This window comes from Semicossyphus pulcher, unplaced genomic scaffold, assembly GCF_022749685.1.
Source record: "Semicossyphus pulcher isolate SPU_LCO1_2020_fin unplaced genomic scaffold, fSemPul1.0.p SCAF_9, whole genome shotgun sequence".
NCBI lineage: Eukaryota > Metazoa > Chordata > Actinopteri > Labriformes > Labridae > Semicossyphus > Semicossyphus pulcher.
This window is the reverse complement of record NW_027211770.1, coordinates 22,447,039-22,474,389: the sequence shown is the minus strand read 5'-3', so window position 1 is coordinate 22,474,389 and position 27,351 is coordinate 22,447,039. Positions and strand designations below refer to the sequence as shown.

At 42.5% G+C, this 27,351-nt stretch overlaps 1 protein-coding gene across 1 annotated transcript in view; it reads right to left on the bottom strand.

The window, feature by feature from the left end:
- Positions 1-87: 87 nt before the first annotated feature.
- The window catches only part of tmem145 (transmembrane protein 145), a 46,835-nt gene continuing 19,571 nt past the window's right edge, over positions 88-27,351 (bottom strand). The window contains exons 6-15 of the mRNA XM_069657097.1: positions 20,448-20,532; positions 19,869-19,940; positions 16,649-16,717; positions 15,963-16,043; positions 15,586-15,664; positions 13,243-13,336; positions 8,392-8,564; positions 6,472-6,592; positions 5,857-6,045; positions 88-2,901 (exon numbers count right to left, since the gene is read on the bottom strand). Coding sequence (XP_069513198.1) covers positions 2,662-2,901; positions 5,857-6,045; positions 6,472-6,592; positions 8,392-8,564; positions 13,243-13,336; positions 15,586-15,664; positions 15,963-16,043; positions 16,649-16,717; positions 19,869-19,940; positions 20,448-20,532 — 1,203 coding nt within the window. The 3' untranslated portion in view covers positions 88-2,661. The remainder of the gene's footprint in view (positions 2,902-5,856; positions 6,046-6,471; positions 6,593-8,391; positions 8,565-13,242; positions 13,337-15,585; positions 15,665-15,962; positions 16,044-16,648; positions 16,718-19,868; positions 19,941-20,447; positions 20,533-27,351) is intronic.

Genomic DNA, 27,351 nt, shown 5'->3' with positions numbered 1-27,351 from the left:
TCCTCTGGACACGTGCCCTTGTCCAGACTCAAACACGGACACAGCAGCCAAATAATACACACACCCAAACAAGGCCTCTAATAAAACCATAGTTTTTTATTATTTTGGCAAAAAGTGTATATGTACAGCATATTTAGAATCGTCATTTGACACCATTAAAATGCATTTGAACAGTGCTTCAGTGATGTGCTCTTAACCAGATCGCTCTGAGTCGCCTAAAAGCTGTGCTGTTCTCTGTCATGCATACATAATCTCTATTCTCTCCCCTAAGTGTCTCAGTCCAGTTGTTGTATGTCAATATACACAGATGTTTTAAGCAATGGTACAGTATCAGTAATCCTGTCTGTTAAGCTTAGTCACCCAGTGTCTATTCAGTTGAGTCATGGCAACCATAACAATAGGCAACAGCAGACAAAATGGCAGACATGCCTAATATTAACCAGACACATAATCAGCAATAACGACTAATACTCTAATTCAAGTATCATTCTGTTTCACGTTACACCTCTGACTACACTCGTACAGGTTACACACCACAGTCCTACAAGACTTCATTACAGCAAGATCGCCATTGATAAATCCGTGGAGTGTTCACCATATTCACACGGCGGCCATTTTTCTCTGAGGTCACACACAGGGCGGGACGCAAACATGCTACTATGTTGTACAGCTGTTGTCGTAGTGGCTGAATGCTAAGATTAGCTTTTGTGTGATGGAAGCTAACGGCGTGTTATGTTGTTTTAAATACGAATATGACCGGATGCCCAAATCCGTTTTCTTTTCAGTTGCTGATCATTTTTGGAGGTAGTGGAATGATACATTTTCTTTGTTTATAGCAGTGTAACATTATAACAGCATCTGAGCTTCCCATCCTGAGTGTGATGTCAGAGGAAAATGGCTGCCATGTGTATATAGTAAATTAACTGAGTACCACCACTTTTATGAGTCAGTAATTAGTGAATTGTTGAGATAAAACAGGTGATATTGTGTCGTCCTTTCACAGATTTCACAGTCTCTGAATTGCAGGGAGCTGGTGGTAAACCCAGTTTAATGACACTCTTACACGACTTATCAACTTCAGTAATTTAATGTCAAATTACTCTGACTAAGCATGATACGTTCTCTAAAATGTCCGGGCAGCCGATGATCGTTTTCAGACTGTATTTACAGGTGTGTGCGCATCTGGAATACTACTGGATGTGGTGTGAATACAGGTTTTCAAAGCAGTCGTATAAAGGTGACATCATCACGGATAAACAGACTAAGACCAGGAACATTAAAGTGCTCCATGCAGGACAGACAAAATGTACAGTTGTGTTGCCGTTTTCATAGTTCATCTACAAGGCTTTTTTTTTTTGTTATAGCTCGATTTTAGGGGAAATGAAACTTGTCATATTTGTTCAGCTTTTAACAACGAGATTAGGCCAACAAATACTCACGTTTCAGGTAGTAGACAGGGGTGAGGATAAAGTTACTTGTATTTAAAGAAAGGCAGCCTCCTGCTCTTAAATCATGGATGTGTTGCATGTGAGAGCCACAGATAGAGAAAGGATAAATCTATAAAGGTGTAGTGGTCCAGTAACTAAATAATCACCCCTGTTCTTGTGCTGTATTGCATCAGTACATTCACCAACGTCTACATACACAGAAATGACATTTTTGAGCAGGCATATAATGCACTCTAGTAAAAATTCAACCAATACCAATAGTGTATAATATTGGTTTGATATTGTGTTTGACAGCGCGAGAGGGTTTGTAACTGGAATTAACTTATTTTATCCAATCAAAATAGACTAAAGCCTATTGTATGTATTTACAAATGTATAGATTTCAATACACACAATAAGCTAATATTGTATGGTCACGTGGAGTACATATATCAGCTTTCTGGACGGGATATACAATACAAACATGCGTGTTTTACGAGTGCCCACAGTAAACGTGACGTTTTACATTAACACATCAGCATATCAATCCAGAATAACCAGCTGCAATGAATTATAGAAGAATATAAAGGAACCCAACAAACTCCATACAGAGTAAATATCTATGCTTTATCAAAATGTGTCAAACATAAAAAACGGTTTTTACATGAATCAGGTAAATGTAATGGCATGAGATTCTTTTGATGGTCACAGCACCAACTGGAATTTAATGATGTGGAAAAGAAACATAAAAACAATTTCCCTTTTTTTAAATAAAACTATATAGAGTAGAAGCTCTCTCCAGTTTCAGCTATTTACAAACTCTTCCAGGCATACCATCAATGCCTCATGAATGTTTGAATAAAAGTATTTCAAGGATTTTGTTCATTTCCGCGTCGTGCACAGCTATCATTCTATTGCTCTGGCTACATCCACTTTGTCATCTTTCTCCCTGTGTGCCTTTTACTGGTCAACATCAAATATTTATTGCTTCTTTATTCTTTAACAAGCTCAGCACTCCTATCTCACAGACACTGCCACCTCCACTCCTGCCCTTCAGGGTTATTTTCATTCACAGGTGAAAAGGGACCGTTTAGAGATTCACTTTTCCGAAGATTTCTCGTCTTTTTTTGGCTCTTCCGTCTTCAACACTTTGATTTCCACTCTGACCTTTTCTTTACTTTGTATTGTCATTCAGTCCGTCCCCTCCTTGCCTATCCCTCTCTCCCTCTCAGTCTCATGCCTTCGTTCCGAACCCTGCTCCTCCTCCGCTCTGCATGCTGAAATACTCGGTGAAGGAAGGGAGCCGTGGTGGCAGCGGGGGCGAGCGTGCGGCCAGGCGTGGGGGGATCGGAGGAGGAGGTGGGGGCAGTATCGATGTCAAGTCGGCTGCGGTGGTGATGATCTTCTGCTCGCTGTTCCTCGGCACCTCGGGCCCTTTTCGAGCCACCGTCTCCTCCACCGTCTTCACCGGGTCCTGGAAGAAAGAAGATGGGTTTAACATTTTGACCTGTGTGATCCTTTTGGATGGAGGTCACAGAGGGGTCACAGCAGTCACTCACTGTGTCGGTAGCACCATACATACTATACATCACATTCTGACAGCTTCTCCTCCTGCTCACCGTGCTGTGGTGGTGACACTGGTGGGTTTAAATTACAGTACTGGGTTTCCTGACCTCCTGGTCACTGACTTTACTCTCCACAACCCACAGATTATCAAACCCGACCCCAATACAGGTGTAGTGCTCTACCAACTGAGCTGAAGCGGCGCCCCATCCCAATTATTTTTTGATGAATCTAAAAACTGCTTTGTCTACAAAACATCAGAAAACAGTGAAAATGTCACCTTAGCTCTTCTTCTTTTACTGTACAAACTGTTTGAAAACCAAATAAATCTATGACTGGGCTGCATTGTGGTGCAGTGGTTAGCACTGACGCCACACAGCTAGAAGGTTCCTGGTTTGAATCCCGGTTCAGACAAAGTGGGCCTTTCTGCGTGGAGTTTGCATGTTCTCCCCGTGAGAGTACACATGAAAAGTTGTGTGTTTCTATGTGTCAGCCCTGTGATTAACTGCCGGTCAGTCCAGGTTGTACCCACCCTGCCTCTCGCCCAGTGACAGCTGCGATTGGCTCCAGCCCCCCCTGCGGCCCTGAACAGGATAAGGATTGATGGATCTATGACTTGAACATTCTCCCATTTTGATTCATAACATGTTTGGTATTTTATTTTGAAAATGTCACCAGACACCCAGTCCATAATAATACTATATACTGCAGATGCGAAGGCTTTCGTCAGTGGGCCATAGGCTCAATCACATTGTGTTTGACTGAGCAGACATTTATTTACATGAAACTGCGACTCTACAAATATCATGTAGGAAATAATTAAAACTGATGAAGCAACAAACCGTGTTCCAGTGTTATGCAGTGAAGCTAATGAGACCAAACTTTTCATTTCACTTTCCATTAGACATTTTTACAAAGTTCCCTCCAGTCCCTCCAGCTGGACGTTTCTTTTGCTCTGAACAGAGTATTTTTTAAACTGTACTTTTTGAAGGTCTTCGGCCCTTTTAGGAAATCCAAAGGAAAAATGTGTTTTATCTATAAACGGTTTCCTGGATAACTCAGGCTGTGTTATAGCACAAAGACTACTGTGATAAAGTCACAATTTCCCCTTCAGGCTAAATACAACAAAACAATATGACTTCAGAGACAACACAAAGATTACCCTTGTTCTTTCACTAAACACCCAGGTACAACAGACTCACTGTATCAACGCAAGTAATTACTTCTACATCTGCAACATTAACTCCACTTTAAAAGAAAGGAAGGACGGAGTGTGTTTTACTTTCTGACACAGAGGGGAAACTCTTAATGCCAACCCTGATAACTGGCTCACAAAGACTAAAGGCCAACTTGTTTTTTTGTACATCCAGCAGTCAGACTCTCCCAGTGTCTTCCAATTAGATGTCTGCAGCAAACGCAGCAATGCTGGTGCTGGATTTCTAACAAGAACCTGAGGAACTAAGCACCAGACACCTCTTTACACTGGCCTCAAAAAGACAGACAACAAAGTGCTTCCTTACATCCGAACAACTCCCTTTATCCGGCGACACTTTCAAATGTACATTTTGTAACTGCTGTACTTTGGTAACTTGTTTTCTTTACCGCACTTGTGTGATATTTCAGACGGCTGTAAACTTGTCTCTGTCTAACTTTATGTAAGTTGTCGTGCATTTTGTCTACTGTTAACAATTATTTCAGTTGCAGATCTGTGCTGTATATCTCCTGCTAGTGTCTGCATGTTGTATCAGTGTAGTTGAAGATTTGAAGCTCTTCCTCCGTCACATATTCCCGCGCTTTATGAAAAAGCAACATCCGCAGATTTTTAAGTTTCCTAAACAAGACAATTAAAAATGTGACACATTCGTTTGGACATGTAAAAGTTCCTATTTATCATTATTTACTTGTGCCCACATGTTTTTATATCTGTGCTCATGGCCATTCACATAAAGCCGACAGGAAGACAGCAGTTACTGTTACACTGCTGCTTTGTGATGTGACGAATCTGTCTTAGGGAGGGACAGCAGATCATTTCAAGCTACATTTTCCACATTAAAAAAAACGAGTCCAGCTCAGGGAAATCTAATTTCAAAAAGCAAACACTTCAAAATGGTCAGGAAACATTTAAACTGAATATCGACACAAACGCTGCATGAGCTGAAAGTCTGATTCGGGTGCTGCACATCTTTAACCTGTTACTGCACTTTAATGTATTTAAACTTAACGTTCATGAACGGTGCAGATTTAATCAAATGTATTGACTAATAATTAGGGATCGACCGATTATCGGCCGGGCCGATTATCGGCCACGATAATTTCTCGAGAAGTTCTTGTGTTGCAAATACATGGGCCAGACGTGGCCATCGAATAGCATGGCATCGGCCATTTTTTTTTATTTTAGAGGAGAAAAAGTTCATTTCTTTGCAAATTTTATTTAACTTTGTTTTATTTACTTAATAAAACTTCAGGAAGTTAATTATTTATTTATTTAAATTTTCAGTTAACTTTATAAGAGATGCTGCTGACCCTGGGAACTCCCTGCGCTTTTAGTTTGTTTGTTTAATAAACATATGCTTAAAGGCATTTAAACAAAGTGTTGGAGTTTGTATTATTCAAAATTTTGACGCCAATATTTTCACTTTTACTGCAAATTAATATTGGCTCCAAATATCAGTTATCGGCCTCCTTGACTACTAATAATCGGTATCGGTATCGGCCCTGAAAAAACCATATTGGTCTATCTCTACTAATAATTGTTTTTTAGACTGAATTTCTCTCTACAGTCACTCGCTGTTCTGTTTCTTTATATGCAAAAATCTAAGTCCAGGATATCAAGCATGCATCCAAACACATGTAAAGTTAGACTCACTGATTGGATGGAGAACAGTTCAGTGAAGTTGGGTTGAGAGTCTCCCAGGAACGAGCTATTTCCATAAGCGTGATGGGGGAAGCTCTCCGCCCCCTCGCCTGCTTTGGGACTAGACAGCAGGATCCCGATCTGGGACGTCCGGACGTGATACGGGAAGTTCTTATTGGCTGCTGAAGGTCGTGTGATAATCTAAGGGACAAAAGGATGAGATGTGATTCTTTCATATATCATCTTTATATAAACAGTTTATAAAGTAAAGAAATGAGACTTGCAGTGCGTGCAGCGAGCAGAAACATAAAAGGACATTCAGGCGAGCAGTACGGCCCATTAGTGAGGAACAACGTGTCGAGAAGGTGAGGAGGAGGCAGATAATGATGTGTGGAGGAGACAATCAGCATGAGGCAGTTATGACTCAAGGATAGTGAATTATGTATGACTGACAATGGCAATAACGACTCTTGAATAATGTGAACTATGTAGAAGTGCAAGGGTCTGCAAGAGCCTAAGAGCCTCTGCCTGTGTGTGTGTGTGTGTGTGTGTGTGTGTGTGTGTGTGTGTGTGTGTGTGTGTGTGTGTGTGTGTGTGTGTGTGTGTGTGTATGTGCGTGTAAAGTACCAGGAAGACGATGTGAGCATAGAGGTGGATGCCGAGCTGAATGCCGTTGACGATCTTCTCCCGGGCCCAGCGAGGAATCCCGAAGTTGGCGATCAGAGCCATCACAGGCACTGCGAAAAACCTGAGGTAGACAAGTGAGTCGATTTAGGATAATGGCGTGGAGAAAACACATTAAAAGAAAAAGATGAGAAAGGAGTTTGAGGGTGAGAGGCGGAGAGAGTGGAAATAGATGTAAAGCACGGAGAGAGATAAAGATTGGAGGAGAGGAGAGGCGAAGATAATGAGGCGGGAGATAGCGGCAGCAATGAGAGAGAAATACTGAGATAATATTAGTCTTTGTAATCTACTCTTCATTTCAAGCTCACGCTATTATACTGAGTGAGTGAAGGGCAGAGACGTTGTGCTGCATATGGAGACAGGTTTTTCCCAGGGTAAATGAAAAGCAGTACTCCCCAGAGCAAAGCTTTAAACTTTCTGGCACATGTATGGCAGCATAAATTATTCTAATGGAAGAGAGCTCATCAGCTGAGGAAAAATGGATATTTTCCTCCAGCAATCATTCGCTCAAGTACAATAATCGAGCGCTGAGGTTCGGCACACACTGTTGTAGAGGGGAAATGTAGAATAAACAACTCTTCATTCCCGCGCAGCTAAAGCATCAACTATCTCATGCACATTCTTACTGAGCGCCATAAATTATTCAAATGGAGGAGACCTCAAACAGAAAAATGTGTGTCTTGCTCCTCCTGCAATCTCCCGCTCAGGTGCTATTATCCCCCCAGCAAGGGCAGAGTGCAGGGGTCCGTTTCAGAAAGCGGGTTTAGTGAAAACCCCGGGTTTGTTAACCCTGAAATGAGAGAAACTTCGGGTTTGCTGTTTCAGAAAGAGAGGTAACTTTAACTCTGAGTTGGTTACTATGGTAACTGTGTCTGTGAACCTAACCTGGTCGGGAGCAGGTTTTCTTCAGGAGAGTTTTGCGCTGTCTCCTCCCTCGAGAATATAAAACCCTCATTCGACTTCCTCATTCATTCAGCCCGTCTCACGCGAGTGTTTGAGCGGTTACCGAATTAAAAAGAAGAAACGTTGCGTCTCTGTGCTGCTCTGACCGCTTTGCAAAAGTCTTTTATAATTAAGATAAAAAAAATCAAAAGACAAATCTGTGTCAAAGTCACCATTTTTAGATTTTCCACCACCACTGCCGAGAGCACTCAAATAAGATGCCCTAAGTTATTGGAATTTTTTTTTTTTAAACTAACACAATTCAGTTTAATCGACATAAATTATAATGTATGTGAAGTCAGCATCATGTTAGGGATAAAGCTAATGCACATTAAAACAGCCACTGAATGATATTTCATTAGTTTAATATTTAAAATATGATTGAAGTGAGGTTCAGCCATGAGCCTGTTCTGTCTTATGTTCTGGTATTTTATTTTTAACTGCTTCCATGTATGTTTTTCTCTGGATTGCTCCTAAATTAATATAAATTTTAGCTTCCAGTCGTGATTAAGTATTAAATAAATAGACCAGTTCAAACTTGCGCATTTACTCGAGCAGCAGTTTCTTCCCACGCCGCTTCTCTCTCTTTTGCAGCTGCAGCCGTGTTACTTTATTTTTCTAAAAACATGCTCGTATTCGCTGAACGTCCGCATGAGGATTTCGAGCTCCACTGGTGTGACGTAGGAAGACCTCTTTTTGTGTACCGTTGCCATGGTGAATCGTGGTATCGGGGCTCCATTAATGCTGGCTTTTTATAGTCAGCGTGCACGCACTTAACTCCGGCTGAACCTACTCAGAGTTGATTGAACTAACTCTGATCAGCTGTTCTGTAACCACAAAGCCAGCGAATTTTAACTGAGTAAGTCAAACCACAGTCCGGGGTTAGACTGAGGGTTTGTTGAACCTCCTTTCTGGTCTCACCATAGTGTGTACGTGGTGAAGAAGGGGACGTAGAAGGGCTGTTTCTCAGGGTAGTGTTTCAGGGAGACGAGCACGGCGTAGCAGAACCACACATAGGCCAGCAGCTGCAGGCCCATCAGTCCGTAGCCTGCAGGGCTGTCGTAGGCGTAGAGCACCTCGCCGGGGTCGAAGAACTGCAGCAGAAAACATCAGAATCATGGTTTATTGCAAAGACGGTTCACACATACAAGGAGTTTGTCTTGGAGTTTTTGGTGCATATAAATATAGCACAGGAAATCTAGAAGTACATATAGAAATAGAATAAAAAATAGGCAGCAAAGTAAACATCAGCATGCCCACTGTCGAGAAACTGATATAGAAACAGTATAAACATATATTATATAATACATAAAGTATGAACACTATATCTACTGTATATTTTGCTTTAAAAGAGTTGAATATTTTGTACTGAAATGTGCAGACGTTGTTAAGGGAGTGTGCAAAAGTTCACTGTGTGAAAGAGACAATGGGCAAAGAACAGATTAAATAACACAGACGATGTGCATCAGTTTAAAGCATAGAGTCAGATGGCAGCACCTTTGGTGATAAACGGTAACTATGGGAGTAAACATCCCAATTTAAACAGACATGTATGGTTGGCTCCCTTTGTTACGGTTGTTACTCGTGGCTTTCCTTTTCAGACTGTTTGCCTTCATCTGAGCATCGAATTTGTTTCTTTTTCTTTGGATTTTCACTTATTGTTTAAGTTGTATCTGTAGTCATAGATCTTTTTTGTTTGTTCAGCCATAGTAGATTACTGTTTATTTGCAAATGCATCCACTTAGCTCCGCCTACCCTCTCTGGCAGACCAACCACTGCTGGCTGATGGAAAACGCGTCACTAACTGGGCGGCGCTTGTGACTTTTACCATTAAAGTCGCCACAGACACCCAGTCCGTAATAATACGATATACTGCAAATACAAAGGCTTTCATCAGTGGGCCATAGGCTCAATCACCATTGTGTTACCTCATTCGCTGACTGATAGTGACTTTACAGAGAGAATATACCTTTAAGGCTTAATGCAGTAATGTTACAATAATACTGTATAACGCAAAACATTTAGTCCAGTTTTAGTCAATAAAAAGTCACATAACATTTTAGTTATTACTTTTAGTCGAAACGTTTTCTCTGTTCAGAACATACGACCCCCCTCCCCTTCAGTCTCCACCTCATCATTATGACCTGTTTGCTTCAGGTAAAATTAACACTTTAAATTCAGCAGATCAACCACACAGTAAGAGAACGATGAGGACACGGCATCTACAGATTACTTTTCATCATCGCTTCTCATTTAAACAGGCGGACCAAATGACGCATAAAACGCCTCTTTTTCTGTGAGCGTGCACGGAGCCTGAAGCAGAAAGAGTTAACACAGAAAGTTCACAACCACCTTCGTGATACCTGTTATCTCCAACCAGGTCACCTAGTTACAGGAATGAATTGCTTGTATTTTGACAGACAGATTAGACGCACAGCAGGGGAAAATATGTCTGACAGCCCACCACTAACATTTTCGTCCTGTGTCGTCTCATTAACCAGAATAAAACATACGTATCGTCAGAGTTTTTATTACCAAAGATCTATTTTAAGCTCGTCAACGTCTCGTCTTGGATAAAAGATTTTTCAGCAGTATTTTTATTACTGACATTAACACTGCTCGACATGAAAGTTACCTCCAAATTAAAACACACACATATAAAAGCAGCTCAACTTTTGCACAAAGTAGTTAAGAGGCCTCTGTTGGCTTTTACGACACATTATAATCCGTGCCCTAATTAATTAGATGGCTTGCTCCTGCATCAGCTGATGCACTGCGATGACTGAGCCAAAGCTCTGCGTGAGTCTTTGACATTGACACTCCTTCCTCCACATCTAGGTCGTCGGCATGTGTGTGCGTGTGTGTGTGTGCGTGGAGCGATTTCTTGCGGCTGTGGACTTTAGATTGCATTTCACAGTCCAGTGACTGGATAGTGTTGACCATACAGGGTTACTCTGCTACATAATGCATAGGTTTGACGGCTCTGTGTGGAGCTTCTTGGGATCCAACCAGAGCCTGTCAGATTCCCAGCAGTGGGCCCGGAGCCAGAAACACCTCCGAGGTCTTCATTTCAGTTCTGATTGTAACCTAGTTTGGCGTATTTTTAGCAGAAGCTCCCCTGAGTTTGGCTCTTTAATAGAAGGGAGCATGTAAGAGGGCAGACGGCAGATAAATCACACGGCTTCACATCCACATATTGCAGGGAGAAAGATGCTATAGGCTCCTGTGTTAAATTTAGCAGTGCACTATTCCCACTGGGTCATTCCCACGCTGTATTCAAAGACTGTAACGCACGGTCTCTTAATGTGGCGTCATTACATGTGACTGTGCAGAGGCCTCTGCACTCCATGTACGCAACTGTAACAGTCCTCCGCGTGTTATTAATTCATGAGCTCAACATCAATGCTGAACACAGACGCAGTATAACTAATGAGAGTGGAGGTCCCACAGTATGCTGATTAAAACTGTAAATCTCTGTATCCCAGGGAAACCTTAAAGAAACAGCCATTGATCTATTATTGAGTCGAGTTATCACCGGGCTTTATCTCAGCTACAGTAATAAGTACCTCTGCACTTGTGTTTGTAGTTGGGAGCCGCCTGCCAGGATCCATAATTTGTAACCCATTAAAGATTTCCTCCCCCTGAACAATCAACTTTGACGCATATTTATACCAAACAATACATCAATGTAATGAGTGAGTTGACAGGAAAAGCCATTACAGCCCACGTTGATCTGTGGGCCGCACTCTTCCATGAATCTTTATGAGATGATTAAAAAAAGCCAAAGAGAGCAATAACACGAGTGCGGATACTGTGTCAAGACAAATCCTGCACACAGTCATCCCTGTGTTACTCAAACGCCGCTTTCAAGTCGCATCTGAAGAGGAGTGATCGCATGTTTTACAGGCCGGGAGCTCAGCTTTGCTCTTAGTAACTATTGTGTTCATTTCATGTGAGTGAAAATAACGGCTGCACGTAAAGATTATTCTCTCTGCTGATTATTCTGTCAAGTTTTTCTCCCGATGAGCGATTCATCTTTGTGTGTCAGAAAGTGGTGATTCATTTTGGTTGCTCTGTAAACACAATAGTCTAAATTTACATGATATAAGAGCTTCAGAAGGAGCCAATCTTCACATTTTAAAAGGGAAGTGAAACCAGTGCGAACTTGTGATGCTGTCAAAGCGTTTTAGCTGCGATAAGGTTTTGCGCCCCACTTCTAATTCTTCCTACTTTTATTCATTACTGACAGGAACTTTTCCAAGTTGACAGCCCGTTATAAGAAAAAAGGGAAATTTGACATCAATATAAAACACAACTGAATCGAACTTTTACTGTGCTGAAAATTTGTGGAACAGTTTGAACATTGAACTCAAGCAAAGCACAAACTTCATTCTGTTGTACAAAAAACATTTTCAGTAGGTATAAAGAAGAGGAAAGATTGTGCTGCCTTGTTAAATGTATTCATTTATTTATCTATGTATTGTTTCTACTACTGACACTGGGTATATATTTGTGTTATACTTGTTGAAAAGTAGATAAGGTTTATCTTGGCAGTCGATCTTGTTGTTTAGGTTTTCTGTTCATATTGTCTCTTGCTTTTCTGTCAGGGTGATGGACGCATTGCGGACCCAGGGTGTCTTAAAGTTTTCCCAGAGGGATAGCCACAGAAATGAAGGGCGAGTGATTATATGGGAGAGGGGCAAAACAAAGGCTGCACGATATTGGCAGATATGTCATTTTTCTGCCGATATTTTCAGCCGATAAAACAACACTTTAATTATGCCTGAATGGTCGATGATTCATACAAATAAATATGGCATATTGTACATAACCCAAGTTTAAGTAGTTTTCTTGTGTTGCCCAGTGAATGTGTACATTTTATTTATATTTATTTCTGCTTCTGCCAGTGGGCCACTGCAATAAGAGTAGGCATGATATCATTTCCACTACAGAGGAGACTTTGTTCTCTGCAATTAGGTGGAAAAAAACATGTGCCAAATATATCGGTATTGAAATCGGCAAAAAGGGTTGGAAAACATCGGCAAAAAATCCAATATTGTGCATTCCTAGGTAAAACCAAAATAATAACAATCTAAGAACAAACAAACTCCCTTCACAAAATAACGCCTTGATAAGGGGAAACTAAACTCTTAGGGAGACCAAGGAAACACTTCAAAACCAGAGCACAATGGCTGCCAGTGATGCCTTAAAAGACAGACACAAAAGGCTGAGGTAGAAAAGAGCCACCCAGCACCAACAAACTACTTCAGAGAAAACTACAAATGGTCAGCAAAGCACAGAAAGGAAAAACACTCAGAGAACCTCTCACTACCTCTGATGGTGAGATAATGAGTCAGCACAGAGCACTGGAACCCAAGGATATATATGTAGGCTTCCCACACCTGGTGTTAATCAGGGGCAATTAGAGACACACACCTGACCCTGCTTTGAGTCGATTGCCTCACCAGTGTGAGTGCCTCTCACATTTTCTTGTTTAGTCATTTATCTGCTTTTATTTTATTAGCATGTTTAAAATAAAAATATCGATTGTTATATTTAGAATTAAATCAACTGTTGATTGAACCATTTTCATAATAAAGTAATTAAGAGTCTTTGGGTTTGAAGGGGTCAACACAGGCTCTTTTTTTGTAATAAAGATTAAACGATAATTGAGTAACAAATATAAAAAGTTGAAATAATGAACAGTAGCAGTCGCAGTGTTAAGTGTAACGCAGAGTAAGCAATGAAATGTGTGTGTGTGTGATACTGTACCTCTGCCTCGTAGATGAAGAGGATGACGTAGGTGATCGTGTAGACCGTCATGTAGATGCTCAACTTCACCGACCCGCTGTGACTGATCCTCGCCCTGACACACGTCGACACACACACACACACAAAAAGAGGCTCAGAGGTCAAACAGAAGTCAGCAGAAGATAAGAAACAAATCCACAAACCAAATCACGCATGTGGCTCTCACACACTCAAAGCAAAGATAGCTTAATCTAAAAGCAGCTATTCACACCACACAGCACAAAAGACTGCTGAGATTTCTAAATATAAGATGGCTGCAGAGCCGCGGAGGACACATCAGGCAGAGAAGCAGAAATGAAGGCGTCTTTATTTGCACAGCAGCAGTCAACAAATGGAAGCATTTCTGCGCTAAGCCTTCATCAAAAAGATGCTTTTGCTCAGACTAATTCAACAGCAAACATCAGAGGAAACACATCAAAGTTGTCGGGCAGTTATCTCCAAACTGTCAACTTATCATGCTGCAGATAAACAGCCGCGTTTTCAGCTTGATGGAGATGCAGTTTTAAGTTTATTCACCGGGGTTTTAAGAGGGTTTAATAAGTGAGAGAGAGCCAGATCACAGAATCGTCTGAAGCCAGAGGAGGATGTAATCCGAAAGTCAAAAAAAAAAAAAAAAAAAGCCGGCTTAAATCTTGCAAGCTCAGTTTTCACTACACGAGTTCAGCGTGGAAAATATCCGCAGAGATTCAATTGTGCCGGGAGCAGGACGAATCTTCAAACTAGCAGCGAATGGTTTAGATGATGACTCACCGCGAATCAAAACTGAAGAACCTGTGAAAAGCCATTTATTTAAGCTTTTCAGATTTGTGCAGCGTGAATGTGTCGTCTTCTCACATTAAAATGACTCGTACTTCTGCGGAAGGCTTGGCAGAAATCGACAACCATTCAGGAACAGCTGGCTGGTTTGATAACTGAATTTTTGGACTGGACAACTGGAAAGACAGCTGACAGTCCGGTAAGTGGGGCGTTTGTCCAGTCAGGTGTGAGATGGATAGACGCTGATGTTCCAGCCAAGGAGAGCATCCGTAATTCATCCATTGTTAAATGATGCCTGTCCCAAGCAAACGTCCAATGAGCCTCGCCAACAAAACAAACAAGCAAACTTTCGTCAACTGGCTTTGCTGTAAGCATCATCCATCTGCATTGTTCCCATGACATATCAGGGGTTCATCCACGCTATCACATGCAGCGCACTAACTGATTTCCTGCCTGACACCTAACATTGTCATGTCATGAGGTGTCATGACTGTGACAGCGAGGCGTCACAATGAGAGGCAGCGGCAGCATAAACACACACGTCGACAAAAGCCCCTTTCACACATGCACCGCACTCCTGAACATTTCCTGACTTGCATGTGTGGGCTGCATGTGTGAACGCAAACGGATGGATTTCTGACCCTGACTTTCTCCAGCCAGTGACCCAGTAACATGTTGGGAGAAAGTCTGAGTCGGGCGATGTGTGAACGCAGCAGGAAATAGTCAGGAACATTCACTACGAGTGACAAGGGAAGGGAGGGGAGGGGACGGGGTGGGTACTGCAGCGAACAATACGTCAGAAAGCTATATCGTAACAGTGCTTCATTCTTCTCCACCATATGTTAGTGTTTGTTCACAAAACTACTTTAATCTGCTCACCTTGCTTCTTTTCAGTTATTTCTCCTCAAACACCTTCACCTGCTGTACCTGCTCTGTATCTCTCTCCCTATCCGTCTGCTCTGTTTACATCCATCATGAGCTGCATGTTTTACAAAGTTGCACAAAAATCACAACTCGCGTTTTGTATTTTTCACCCGCGATCTCGTTTTCACAGCAGCAGGTGAGCCGCTCGTGAAGGGGGCTCGTTGTAACGATCAAACCCGACGAGAGAGGCCGACACTACACAGCTGGACTTTAAATCTTTTAACACAGAATAAGATGGTCAGTATTTAACAGAAAACGTCGCACCTTAATCAATGCATTTACAGGAGGGACATAATATTGAATGTGTGTGTGTGTGTGTGTGTTTTAAGCATGTGGCAGATGCTTCTGCAGGTATGGGAGAGACAGTACGCGAGGAACGAGTAACAAGTAAGTTAATCAATCGTCAATGACGATCTTTTTGACAGATAAAAAAAGTACGCTTGCCCCCCTCCCTGCCCCCTCTCCGTGTTCGACAGGGGAAAATGTGTGAAAGTGCAACTCTGGGTGATGTCGCGGTCAGACGGTCCTGAAATTGTCAGGAAAATGTCAGTGCATGTGTGAAAGGGGCTAAAGACATACATCCACACAAATAACAAATGAGCTTGAAAAGAGTGCAAACCACACCTGGTGACAGTGAAGCCTTTGCCCAACAATATGAGCATGAGAAGGAACACCAAGAAGCTGACGGAGAACAGTAATTTCCCTGGAGAGAGAGAGAGCGAGAGAGAGAAGACAGAGGGGGTAATTAGGTTGTGGTTTCCGAAACTGTAATATCAGAGGGGAGAGATAAAATCAGGTCATCACACACACATGCACGTCCAGACACACACACACACAAAAGTTTGCATGGTTCTTCCTACGCCTATCAAACCAGCCATTGCACCTCTAAGCCTCTGCACACATCCGTCATCGTCCACTTGTTCATTCTGCCCGAGCTCTGAGTGAGTGAGGCATTGTCAGCCAGTCCGTCAGTCAGTGGCCGACGCAGGAGAGGAACTCACCCAGTATTTTCAGGCTGCCGTTGCCGACTCCGTCTCTTGCATACAGGCCCCAGTAGACACAATGGAACAACAGGCTGAGCACTGCCAAGAGGAAAAGATGCAGGGAGGAGACAAATTGGAAAATAAGAGGTAGGGAGTGGAGATGAGAAAAGAAGAGAGGGTAGTCGGGGAAGGAGAGGAGAAAATGAAAAAGGAAGGAGTTGTCACAGAGAGGAAGTAAAGAGAAGATGTAGAGCACGGGAGACAGTGTGATGATAATGAGGAGAGAGGAGGAGAGCAGGGATACAGAAAAGAGGAGGAAGTGATGAAAGGAGCAGAAGGCATGAGAGATGTGGGAGGAGAGGGTGAAAGAGAATTTTTAGGGATGGCAGGAGAATTGAGAAGGGATTTGGAGAGGGGACAAGCAAGCGAGAAGAAGAAAGCAAGATAAAGGAAGGGGGAGTAGGGGAGGAGGAGAGTGGGGGGGGAGTTCGTCAGTAACAGCATGCTCCATTGAACACTGAAGCTCTGCACGGCTGTTTGCAATAGTTCCCATTCAGAGGCTAATAAGGGCGATAATATCTCGCCTATTGAAGATGGGATTAAGGTATGAGATGCTGCAGCCGTGCGAGAGGCTCATCTTGATTGTGTGTGTGTGTGTGTGTGTGTGTGTGTGTGTGTGTGTGTGGTTATGGAAGACATCTCACCCTCCACACCTGCCGCAGTCATAAACATTTTGTAGGTTGTGTGAAGAAGCTGTCTTCCCTTCAGATTGTCTGCAGAGGAAAAAAAAGAATGAGATAGAGGTGATGAAGGTTTGTGTGTGTGTGTGTGTGTGTGTGTTGGGATAGAGATAAAAAGGATGGAGATATGCTAACAGATGGTGAAGGAGAGTAAGAGAGAGAGGTACAGAGAGCGAGAGACACAGTGAAGAGAAGAATAACAAGGGAACAGGGCAGATAAATGCGGGGAGCGACCATTAGTATGCATCCATCTTGTGATGCCCGTCTTTAGATGAGGTATAATACATCTTCTCCGCCCGCTCCAGCCCTGATCTGTAAGGAAATATTTTTAATGCGTATTTAAGCAGGCAATTTTACTACCAAACACCCCTACAAACAGCAGAGGCTCAGGGGAAAATTTACGGGGGGAGGAAGGGCCATAAACACACACTCACAGCTGCCCCGTGTTACCACAGCTCGGCCTGCCAAATGCTGCTGGATCCTCCTGTGATTCTCTCAAATGTTCTGCAATGATGGCTTTCAAAGGAACATTTCCACCAACAAATATAAACCCCGTCTCTTCCTCCGGGCTTAAATGTTTTATAACCTTTTAAAACTTTTTTGTCTCACTCTCCCACAACCTGCAAATATCTCTAACATGGCAAAATTGTTTTCATTTAGGTGGAAGTAATGAGTGAGTCCCTCCAGGCCATTTCCCTCTATTTGTACAACACTGTGTACTGTTTTTATGTCCTCCTGTTTGATTATAACTTGTCCAAACAAATAAAAGTCAAACTCATTAAAACTGAAGCCTTCATGTCAGTTTATATTCCAATGAAGCTGGCAGAAGCAACATAAACATGGCGAATAAAATACGGCAGTTAATTCAAAGCCTTCTCCAAATCTGCATAAAATCACAATAAGACTCCAGCAGAGTCTAAATATGCATTTGCACCTCATTATGGCGCCTTATTCCTCTGCAGTATGGCAAGCAAAGCAAGGCATAAACTTCCCATAACCCCCTGTGTTTAAAGTGGTGAGAGGAGTACCATCTGCAGCGCATGCACTCAGTTTCGGATCCAAAACAATTGAGGTGCACTCTGCAGGAGTTAATTTAAGGATTTTAAGGCTATTTTTATCCCACTTTTGGAGCCTACTATCTACATTACTTTCCCTCTGAAGTATCAGTTTAACTAAAATTATATAAAATGTTATTTCCTCATGTACCTCATGTGGTATCTCGCCACATTCAAGATTTCTGCCTTCACATTAATTCAGTCAAACAGCTCATGTTGTGATAGTTTGAAATGTTTCGTGCAGCAGCAGAACATAGCTCGTGTTTGGCGTCTAGACTCCGACCTCATCGCTCCTCGCAGATTTATTTGATACACAGAAATTTGAAGATTGATGACATAATATCTTAAACCACCTAGCCGAAGCCTGCAGGTGTTTGTCTGGTGACTGAAGCCCTTTTACACTGCGATGGCGCCTCAGCGCTGCAACACAGCTCCGCCGTCATGCAGCCTTTGCCATTCTACATTGGACCAAGCAACCTTGTGTGCAGCAAACCGTGTGCGAGGCGTAAACAAACAGCGTGTGCTCCAAATACACACACACGGCGCTGTTCTGCCCTGCTGTTTACACTGACGCCATCTCGCCTCTGTTGCTTCCTCCGAAACCGGCTCAGAAGTAGCACGACTTCACCCCACCATTCCGCCTCCGTGTGTTTTACATAGAAGACGTAACATAACAGCGGCGTAATAATCCTGCCTTGAACTGGCAGTGTATAAGGGGCTTGTGGAGAATGACGCAGTGTGAAATCAGTGCAGCTTGTGTAGCCTGCCCGAACTAGCTCGAAGGCGTCGCTCCATTTACATGAAATGAAAGGAATTTAGTTTATGTTAGTAACAACATAAACTTTTTAACTATAAATGTAACAGTGAAAGTGTCCTTGTTTCCCTGGATAATCTTAAACATCAGTTTCACTGAAAACGGTTTCAACCAAAGAAATAACTGTTAACTTCGGGTTCTTCGGATCATCCAGGGAATACGTCGCTGCTGCAAATGACTTTTTTGAATAGCTTAGGGCACAAAACAAACTTCTTTCACCTCCGCTGTTTTGGAGGCTGCTCATCTCAGAGACACATTTAAAATATCTTGGAGAATAAATTCAAACTTGTATGTGAGGCAAGGCATCCCGAGGGCAGACATAACTGCCTATGGGGCAACAAGACGGTTAAATGGATTCAAAGAAACATTTCTGTTTTAGTAGATTTATTTTACTTTTTATCACTTCTCTTGAACTTTAGCTTGTTTCTTCTTAATAATGAATTCTTGGGGTGCCACTTTAGCTCAGTGGGTAGAGCAGGCGCCCCATTCACAGAGGCTACAGCCCCCGACGCACAGTCGCAGGTTTGCCTCCCACCCTCTGCCATTTTGCTGCATGTCACCCCCTCTTTCTTCTACCAACATTTCCTGTCTTTCTTCAGCTGTCTCAGTTTTTCCAGTTAAATGAAACAAACTACTTAGATAGACTAGTTAATGTGCGTCTTCCCGGTAAAAAGAGAGGCTCATGTGGGCAAATATAGGAGCTAAAATGGGAAAAAAGAGTTGAATAAAAGTCGTCAAAACTTCTCAATGAGCAGCCAAATCTGTGGGTAGAGTTAAGCGAGAAAACAGGCCTCTTGTAAAACAGGTAAATCAAACCTCTATGAGTTTGGAGAGGAAGATACCTGGCTCACAGGAAAGCCTTACGCACGTGACAGAGTTTAATTTGAGGTTAAGTCTTCCCTTGGAGCTTTTGTTCCCTCTGGCCTCGGGTTATTCGAGCTGTGACCTTGGTGTGACAAACTCGCTTCACTAACCTTCAGGCTACCGCTACCTTCTCCATTCAACCGTTCACCTTTACACGAAAACCCAGCCCTGCTCTCGCCATCCTCTCCCTCCTTCCTCTCATGTTGCTCGCGCTCCGTTCTGACAAACTCCCGGCTGGAGGAAAAGATGGGCGCATGCTTCACCTTTACTTACCAGAGGAAACATGAAGACTTACTCATCTCCCATCAAGAAAACATGTCGTTTTTATAATAGATCTGTCGAAAAGGGCACTTAACGACTGCTGCGGGCTTTGGAAGTCAGAAGAAATTTGCTTCTTCACAGAACAAGAGGGAGAGAGAGAGATACAGTAAGTGGAAAAGACAGTACTTACAGGCAAAGTAGCATGAGAGCAGGAACACCATGGAGAAGATGACCAGGAACGTGATGTCCGTCTCCAGGATGCCTGTGAAAGAGAGGAGCAGGAAGTAGAGGAGGGAAGCAGAATAATTGATGAGAAAGAAAGACGGAAAAAACAGAGCAAAGTGGAAAAGAGGAGGTGGAATTGAAACCAGAGGGTAAATGGGTCAAAGAGGGAATATCAGGGGGGAGGAAAAGAGGGGATGATAGAGAAAGAGAAGTCGAAAAATGGACGGATGAAAAACCCAGAGAGGCAGGTACGTGATGAGGATATCGGATTAGTTAAAAAGCAGAGAGAGAGAGTTACAGTAGAAGAGAGAGAGAGAGAAGCACATTGGGGATGTAGGAATAATTCATTTAGAAGCTGCTTGGTCCCCTTCTTCTTTTCATCCCGTCCTCGTAGTTCATCTATCATCATTAATTCATTCAGCCGTCCCTTCATTATTGTAATTTGTTCAGTTCAGTGTGCTTTATTGGCCGTGCTAAGTGGTGTTGGCTTGTGCCATCAGCGATTCGTTCAGTAATCTCTCTCTTTCTGTCTAATCACTCTTACCGAACTCATCTGCCGAGAAATGCTGCGTCCAGAAAGACTGGCCATTGGTCAGCTTCATCTCGTACTCCAGCCGCAAGCCATCGCCCTACGAGGGAGGAGGGAGGGAGGGGGGAGAGAAGAAGAGGCAGAGGCAGGTGAGATTAAAAATGCATTCTCTAACACTGTTACAGGCTTCCTGATCAGTACAATATACATTAATGCTTAAGGCTGTTTTGGACAATTCTGCAGGTTGATGTGGCAATGAAAGGTGACCTTTTATATATATTTTCAGATGTAATATTCCTGTGACATTTTGCATTTTCCTTATGAATCTGACAATGGAGATCCGCTGGACCTTTTAAAGGAGATAAGAAGACGTCAGCCAGACTTAAAAGCAGCATTTTACACTTCAACTGTATGAATCCAGTGAGCCGGAAAACCCAGAAAGCATGAGTGAGAAGAAATCAAGCAGGGCATACTGACGAAATCAAATATCACAACATCTTTGTACGGGTAAATATAAATATAATCTGATCTCTTTGAGGTAGAGCAAAGGCACATTTCTACAATACTTAAACATGGCAATAACTTCAAGAAGAAATTCAGTCCAACTGAAGTTTCATTGCATGTCTTTTCTGCTACAGCATCGATATACGCTCTGTGAATCACGTTAAAAAGTTGTGTAAAAGACACAAACACCCCCCGACCCCCTGGAAACACACAATCTTTGGATAATTGGATTGAAGTCGTTTTAGTTCTCTGTTGTTTTCTTCTCTAAGTAACTTTGTAAGAGTGCTAATAAAAAAATCAAACTGATAATCAAATCAAACTGTCATTACCTTACGCTATGTAGGCATGTAAACCAAGATAATAACCATATTAGCTTTATAAAACCATTATAGGTTCCAATATAGGTTATCTCGAATCTCGATTTCGTTCTCTTTGGCGATAAACGGTAATTGCGGGAGCACACTTCCCAGATATCTACGGTTGGCTCCAGTTGCAACTCTTCCTCGCTGACGGTCTCTTTCCTCTTTAGACTGTTTGCCTTCATCTGAGCGTCCAATTTGTTTCTTTTTCTTTAGATTTTCACTTATTTTTGAAGTTGTATCTGTAGTCATCCATCTTTTATTTGTTTGTTCAGCCATAGTAGATTACTGTTTAAAAAGACGGAAAAGCAGCCGCTTAGCTCCGCCTACCCTCTCTGGCAGACCAACCACTGCTGGGTGATGGAAAACGCGTCTCTAACTGGGCGCCGCTTGTGATTTTTTTCCACAAATGTTGCACCAGACACCCAGTCTGTAATAATACTATAAACTGCAAATTCAAAGACTTTGATCAGTAGGCCATAGGCTCAATCACCATCGTGTTACCTCCTTCAGTGATAGATAGCGACTTAACAGACATTTATATAAATGTTTAAAAGTGTTGAAGTTCAACAACTGGTCCTTAAAAAAACTATTTTAATATAATTAAAGCTCGACACTGTTTAAATTATGATAATGTGACATTTATTGGGGTCTAAATTGCATAAACAGGTTTTCTAACATCTGAAGAAGAAGATTTGTGGATCGGGCCTCCCTCCAACTCTACAGTAATTTATAATGACACTGTTTTGTCACACTTTTCACCTTAGTCAGAAAAATTGCAGCTTCTGCAGTTTAGATATTGCACATGGCCAAATTACAATATCGATGACAATGTGATTAATCGTGCAGCCCGGCCTGGCCCCATTAAAAATGTTGATATAATGACTGAGCGAGAAGAAGCCAAAATCCATCCTGTAGGACCAGGAAACAAACATCTACACTACCACCGCTCTGAAATCACAGAGTCAACCAGGATTCATCACTTTCATCACTTTCTACACTACAAATGTTACATTCCTAACAGCTTAATATCATGTCAGTGAAACGGGTAAATGTACCACAATGTAGCATAAAATTTTGAAATTAAAAGTTTAAAAAAAGGAGTCCAGATTTCCTCCAAACTTTTCTGTCACAAAAAGGAGGAAAACATTCAAATCCTCTTCGAGGAGAGACACACTGTTGGTGTAGCTGCTCAGTGTAATTGTTCTATATAGTCATCAGTCCCCCAGCTGGCCCGAGGTGTGTGCAGGGAGTTAGTGGAGAATACAAGGGATCCAGGCTGCTCTGCCAATGAGAAGATGACCCAGATTAATAGGAAGGAGGGATGGATGGATGGGAGAAAAGTTTCCCCTGATTTACTGCAGAGTATTCTTGTTTTTTATTATTCATAGTCAGTGTGGCGTGTTTATCAATTATTTGTTACTCATTATAATTAAATGTCGATCAGATATAATTGTTCCACGCTGCGATGTTATAAAAGAGAGCACAAAAGAGAATACTTAGGTAGGTAAAGGAGAAACACCGCAGAGAAAATATCGTACCTGTGTGATAAACCCCTCGTGTTAATTTTTTTGGCGCTCACACAAATAAAAAGTGTCAAAATGATGTGAATGCGGGAGGTGAGAAAACAGAGGGATGGAGAGCTGAGAATAAAAGAGGAGGGGGACAGAGATAGGTTGACAATCAGAGCACAGAGAGCTCATTTCACACACGCAAGTTCAAAGCCGATGGAGTTTGAGCTTGTTGCGTTGGAGCGAGCGAAAAGAGAGAGGGAGGAGAGAGAGAGAAAAAAAAAAGACTTTGATTTCATTTGGCAGCCCGAAACTCCATCTCACTCCCTCTATCAAAAAGGGCAAGAAGCGTGGAGCGTGCACTGCCACAAAATCAATACAGACACAAAGAGCAGGGAGACAGAGATAAAGAGACTGATGGATGTAGAGAGGGGGAAAGTTAAGAAAACAGGTAAAGAGGGAGCCACAATGAAGTGAAAGGAGCAAATGCAAAGAGGGAAGGAGGGATGAATGCAGGAGAGAAAGAAGCGCTTCACACCGCAGGGGTTCGCTCTCTGTGGGACCGACAAGGAGCCACAAGATGATTCTGGTGTTGCGTGTTGGTTACAGGCATCCTCGTCTGGTATACTGTACTGATTTATCGCACTCTGAAGGTGTTCGCACCCAAACACCTGTGCAGTCTGAACATGGTGTGCTCCCCTGGGCTGCAGATAACTGCATGTAAAAGGATTTCTGAGAGTCTTTGAGAGTGTCGATCTCGTCTCAGGAAAGTTAAGTGTTAGAGCTTACAGCCTAGAGTTTATACCTGAGAGGTTCTCAGAAAATTGAGTGTGCACACAGTCAGGTCTGAACAAAGCATGAGGACACCTGAACATTATATCCACATGTGGTTGTAGAATATGTCATTCTGTAACAAAGTAATGGTCAAAATCCTGCAGGCAGAAGCTTCAACCTGTTGACTTCTGTTTTCTTCTCAGACTCTGAAACACACAGATTTCCCATTCTACATTTTCCCCATTATCTCTAATGTTTGACGTAGGCTCTCTGGTCCAATCGGAGATAACCCTTGTGACATCACTATGACATCATCCTGGGTACTTTCTTAGAAGCTCCTCCAAACGCACAGAAGCAACTATAAAACTGCTGTCATGACCCTAAATATGCTGTTATAAAAACTTTCGACAAAATCTGGCTGCAAGGATTTGTCCCCATTCAGTTGACGCTGCAGCCCCGATGTTGTGCTATTAGACCGGGCTCCGGGTTAGCAGTCCAAATTATCCTGACATTGCTCAATGGGTTTGGGGTCAGGTAACTTAACCTATTATTTTAAAGTTAATTAGTTTCAAGGCCCCTTTTGTTATTTAATATTTGTGTCGCTCGCTATTCGATTTGACTTGAAATCAAAAGCTTTGCATTTAAAGTTTATTCCTCGGCTGTTTAAGAGTCCTGCATCTTGTTTGGATTGGCAACCAATGAATTTCGGGACACATTGGGCCGCAAAGGATGTACCGGATGGATTCTTCATGGCCCGGGAAAAGGAGGATGAAGGAGCCTTCAACGTGCCGCTGTGATGCAATCGGCCTACAAAAACGTCCTGCGAAGGATGCAGCACCTGAATTGGGACACAGCTATGGTAACAAGAGGGGACCATCCCCAAACTGCTGAAGCAAATCATAGTGGAAAAATTATAGTATGCTTCAGGATTAAGAATTCCCTCAGTTTATCTACAATCTAAGGGCGGAAACAATGAGAAACAGAGCAGAAGAACACGACTGTCCACATACTTTTGATCGTATAGTGTAGAGCCGACACTGAGAAAAACATATAATCCATTACTAAAGAATATATCCTGCCAATTAAAGAAGTTAAGACAATAATGAAAACTATTTAGTTGCTTTCCTAACAAAGTGTAATTTGACATATAGGCAAGATACTACAAAATATACTAGGGGGATCACACAGTGAGCAACACAGTCTACAAATCCTCAGGTCTGTTCAGGTCGTCTATAGGTGAGCGTTTATCCCAAAAGACAACAACAACGTCAAATGCTCCTGTCAATATTTCTTATTTATCACGTGCATTGTTTCCAAACCGGCACACAGAGACACAATAAGGATCCTCCTGTATGTGACTGTGTTGTAAGGGGGTGATATAGTTTACAGCTTCTTGACTGAGCCCTGGACAGAAACAGCAGCTGAGGGTGTGTTTGTTCTGTAATGATGAGTCACCTGCCAAGTTGGCAGCTCAGACATGTTGGCCGTTTTAGTGGCCTGCGCCAATATCCGCTCTTCCTTGGCTCCCTGCTGAGGCCATTTTTGCTCATTATCAGCACTTCAGCTCAGAAGAATAAAGCAGAGGTTGATTACAGCCATTCATAGATTTCCTTCTTTTTTTATTGTTCCACTTCAGTTTGTGAGGCCGTGAGGATAAACGCCTCGTAGCTGTGGTCGATGGTGAACAACGAAGCCTTGTTGTGGTTCTCTTCTGTTTCATTTTAACTGATGGTATTTTTAGTCCTACATTACTGTTACTCATCAAAAAAGGCAATAGCAGGAACAGAAGTGTCATTCGTCTTTGTAGCTGCATATTTCTACACAGATGCAAACAGAGCTGCACTCCACAGTATGATGTATTTCAACAAGGCAAGCCTTAAAGGGTCAATCCGCCCCTGGAAAGAGCCACTGTCAGTCAAAGCTGGTGTTCTCTGTAATTGATAGAAGCAATAATATATGAAATTGGCGCCACAGCTGTGGAGAAAGTTGTACAAACAGCTCGTGGTTTCACCCATTCTACATTCCACATTTGTTGTACCTGCCTTAGGACTACGGATGAAATTAAAGTATTCTGCTAATTCTGGCATATGTACTTTAAAGCATATTGCTGACAGGTTGATTAATGTGCACTGTCCTAATTCAATAAATAAATAAATAAAATAAAATTCCTACAACACCCAGCGTGCATTGCGCCCCTCCCTCTGAAAGGAACGGCCCAGCGAGACACGCTGGAGTGAAATACCACCGTTTTCGCTGCAGGCAATGACTCAGGTGGTACAGAATCTGAAATACGACGAGAATATACCGGTGGATCGTCTAAAAAATCTTCAGGTCTGCCATCTACATTTCAAACCTGATGATTTTGAACGAGACATGACATCGGAGGCGGGCGTCCTCGATTGAGGAAGTGTAGTTTAGCGAGCTTCCTGGCCTCCGCCAGATGGCGCGTTTTACGTCTGGCGGAGGTTTTCCAGGGCTGTTGGGAAGCGGACAGTGTCCTCCAAAGGCACAGAATGAAATTGCATTTGTTTTCTACCATAATGGCATTAGCTCCCCATAACAGCATGATATCGGCAAATCGGCAAACTGGTCCTTTAAACATTTTTTAGACTGTAAAATATCAAGTTAAACAGGAGTCATGCAAAGAAAACAATTCAATTCAAACATTCAAGCCAACTAATTTCAGTGAACTTTGTTTGATCCGGCACTTCAGATGTCTGAAAAACATTCATCCTGTCTGCCGGAGGTCTCCTGCTCTATAATTTGTGACGACCTGAATTTTATTTATAATGACTGTCTTTATTCTCTCTGATAAAATAATGATTATTTGCCGCCTTGAGGTTTCCTGCTATAATTAATCAGGTGAAATTGCTTGGAAACGTTGAATAATGATCAAACTCACATCTCATGCAGGCGAGTCTAAATCAGGTGATTCAGAGCAGACACCCTGTAGTTTGAGCAGCTACGAGCTGAGGCAGAGTAAGGCCCACTTCAGAGCATGGTAAAGACTGAGATGGAAAGTAGATGAAAGGAGAGATAGATAAGAGAGAAACGGGGACAACAAGAAGAAAATATGTAGAAGGACATAAAAGAGTGGGTGCACGCATGAAATGAGTGGGAGGCAAAGAAGAAATGAGACCAGTGAGATGGCAAGACGCAGAGGAAAAACACAATTAGAGGCAGTCTGACAGAGAGGAGCAGGAGACAGAGAGGTAAATAGATATGAAATGGCGTGGAACGCATCACAGCTTGGTGACAGGGAGCTGAAAGAGAGGTGGACGTAGCCAAAGATTGTGAGCGACAGAGGTTGGAAAGACAGGGAGGTGTGAAAGTGAGGCGAGAGCAGAGTGGTGGGAGAGGAGGGGTGGAAATTGGCTGCGGGGCACGGCGTACATATGTCCCCGGGAGTTGAGACGAGCTTTTATACTTTCGTCCAACAGCATTAGGCAGCATGTCTATCAGCGGACGCTGGCGTGACACTAAACCACACACTGCAGGAAGCATCCCTTCTAATCATATCCCTCTTCAGCCAGCGCTTCAACCGACAGCACAAAAACAAACCCACAAAAAAAAAATCCACTCACACACAAACACAGAATCATGACCAGCAGCACGACACTGATGCAACCCAGAGTGTGACACTGACAGTCAGCAGGCAGGCAGTGATACAGATCCAGCAGAAATCTTACTTATTCATCCTCAGCCGCTATTAAAAACATGAAAACACTGCACACATAAATAAACAAACAACACACACACCTTTTCCCGGGA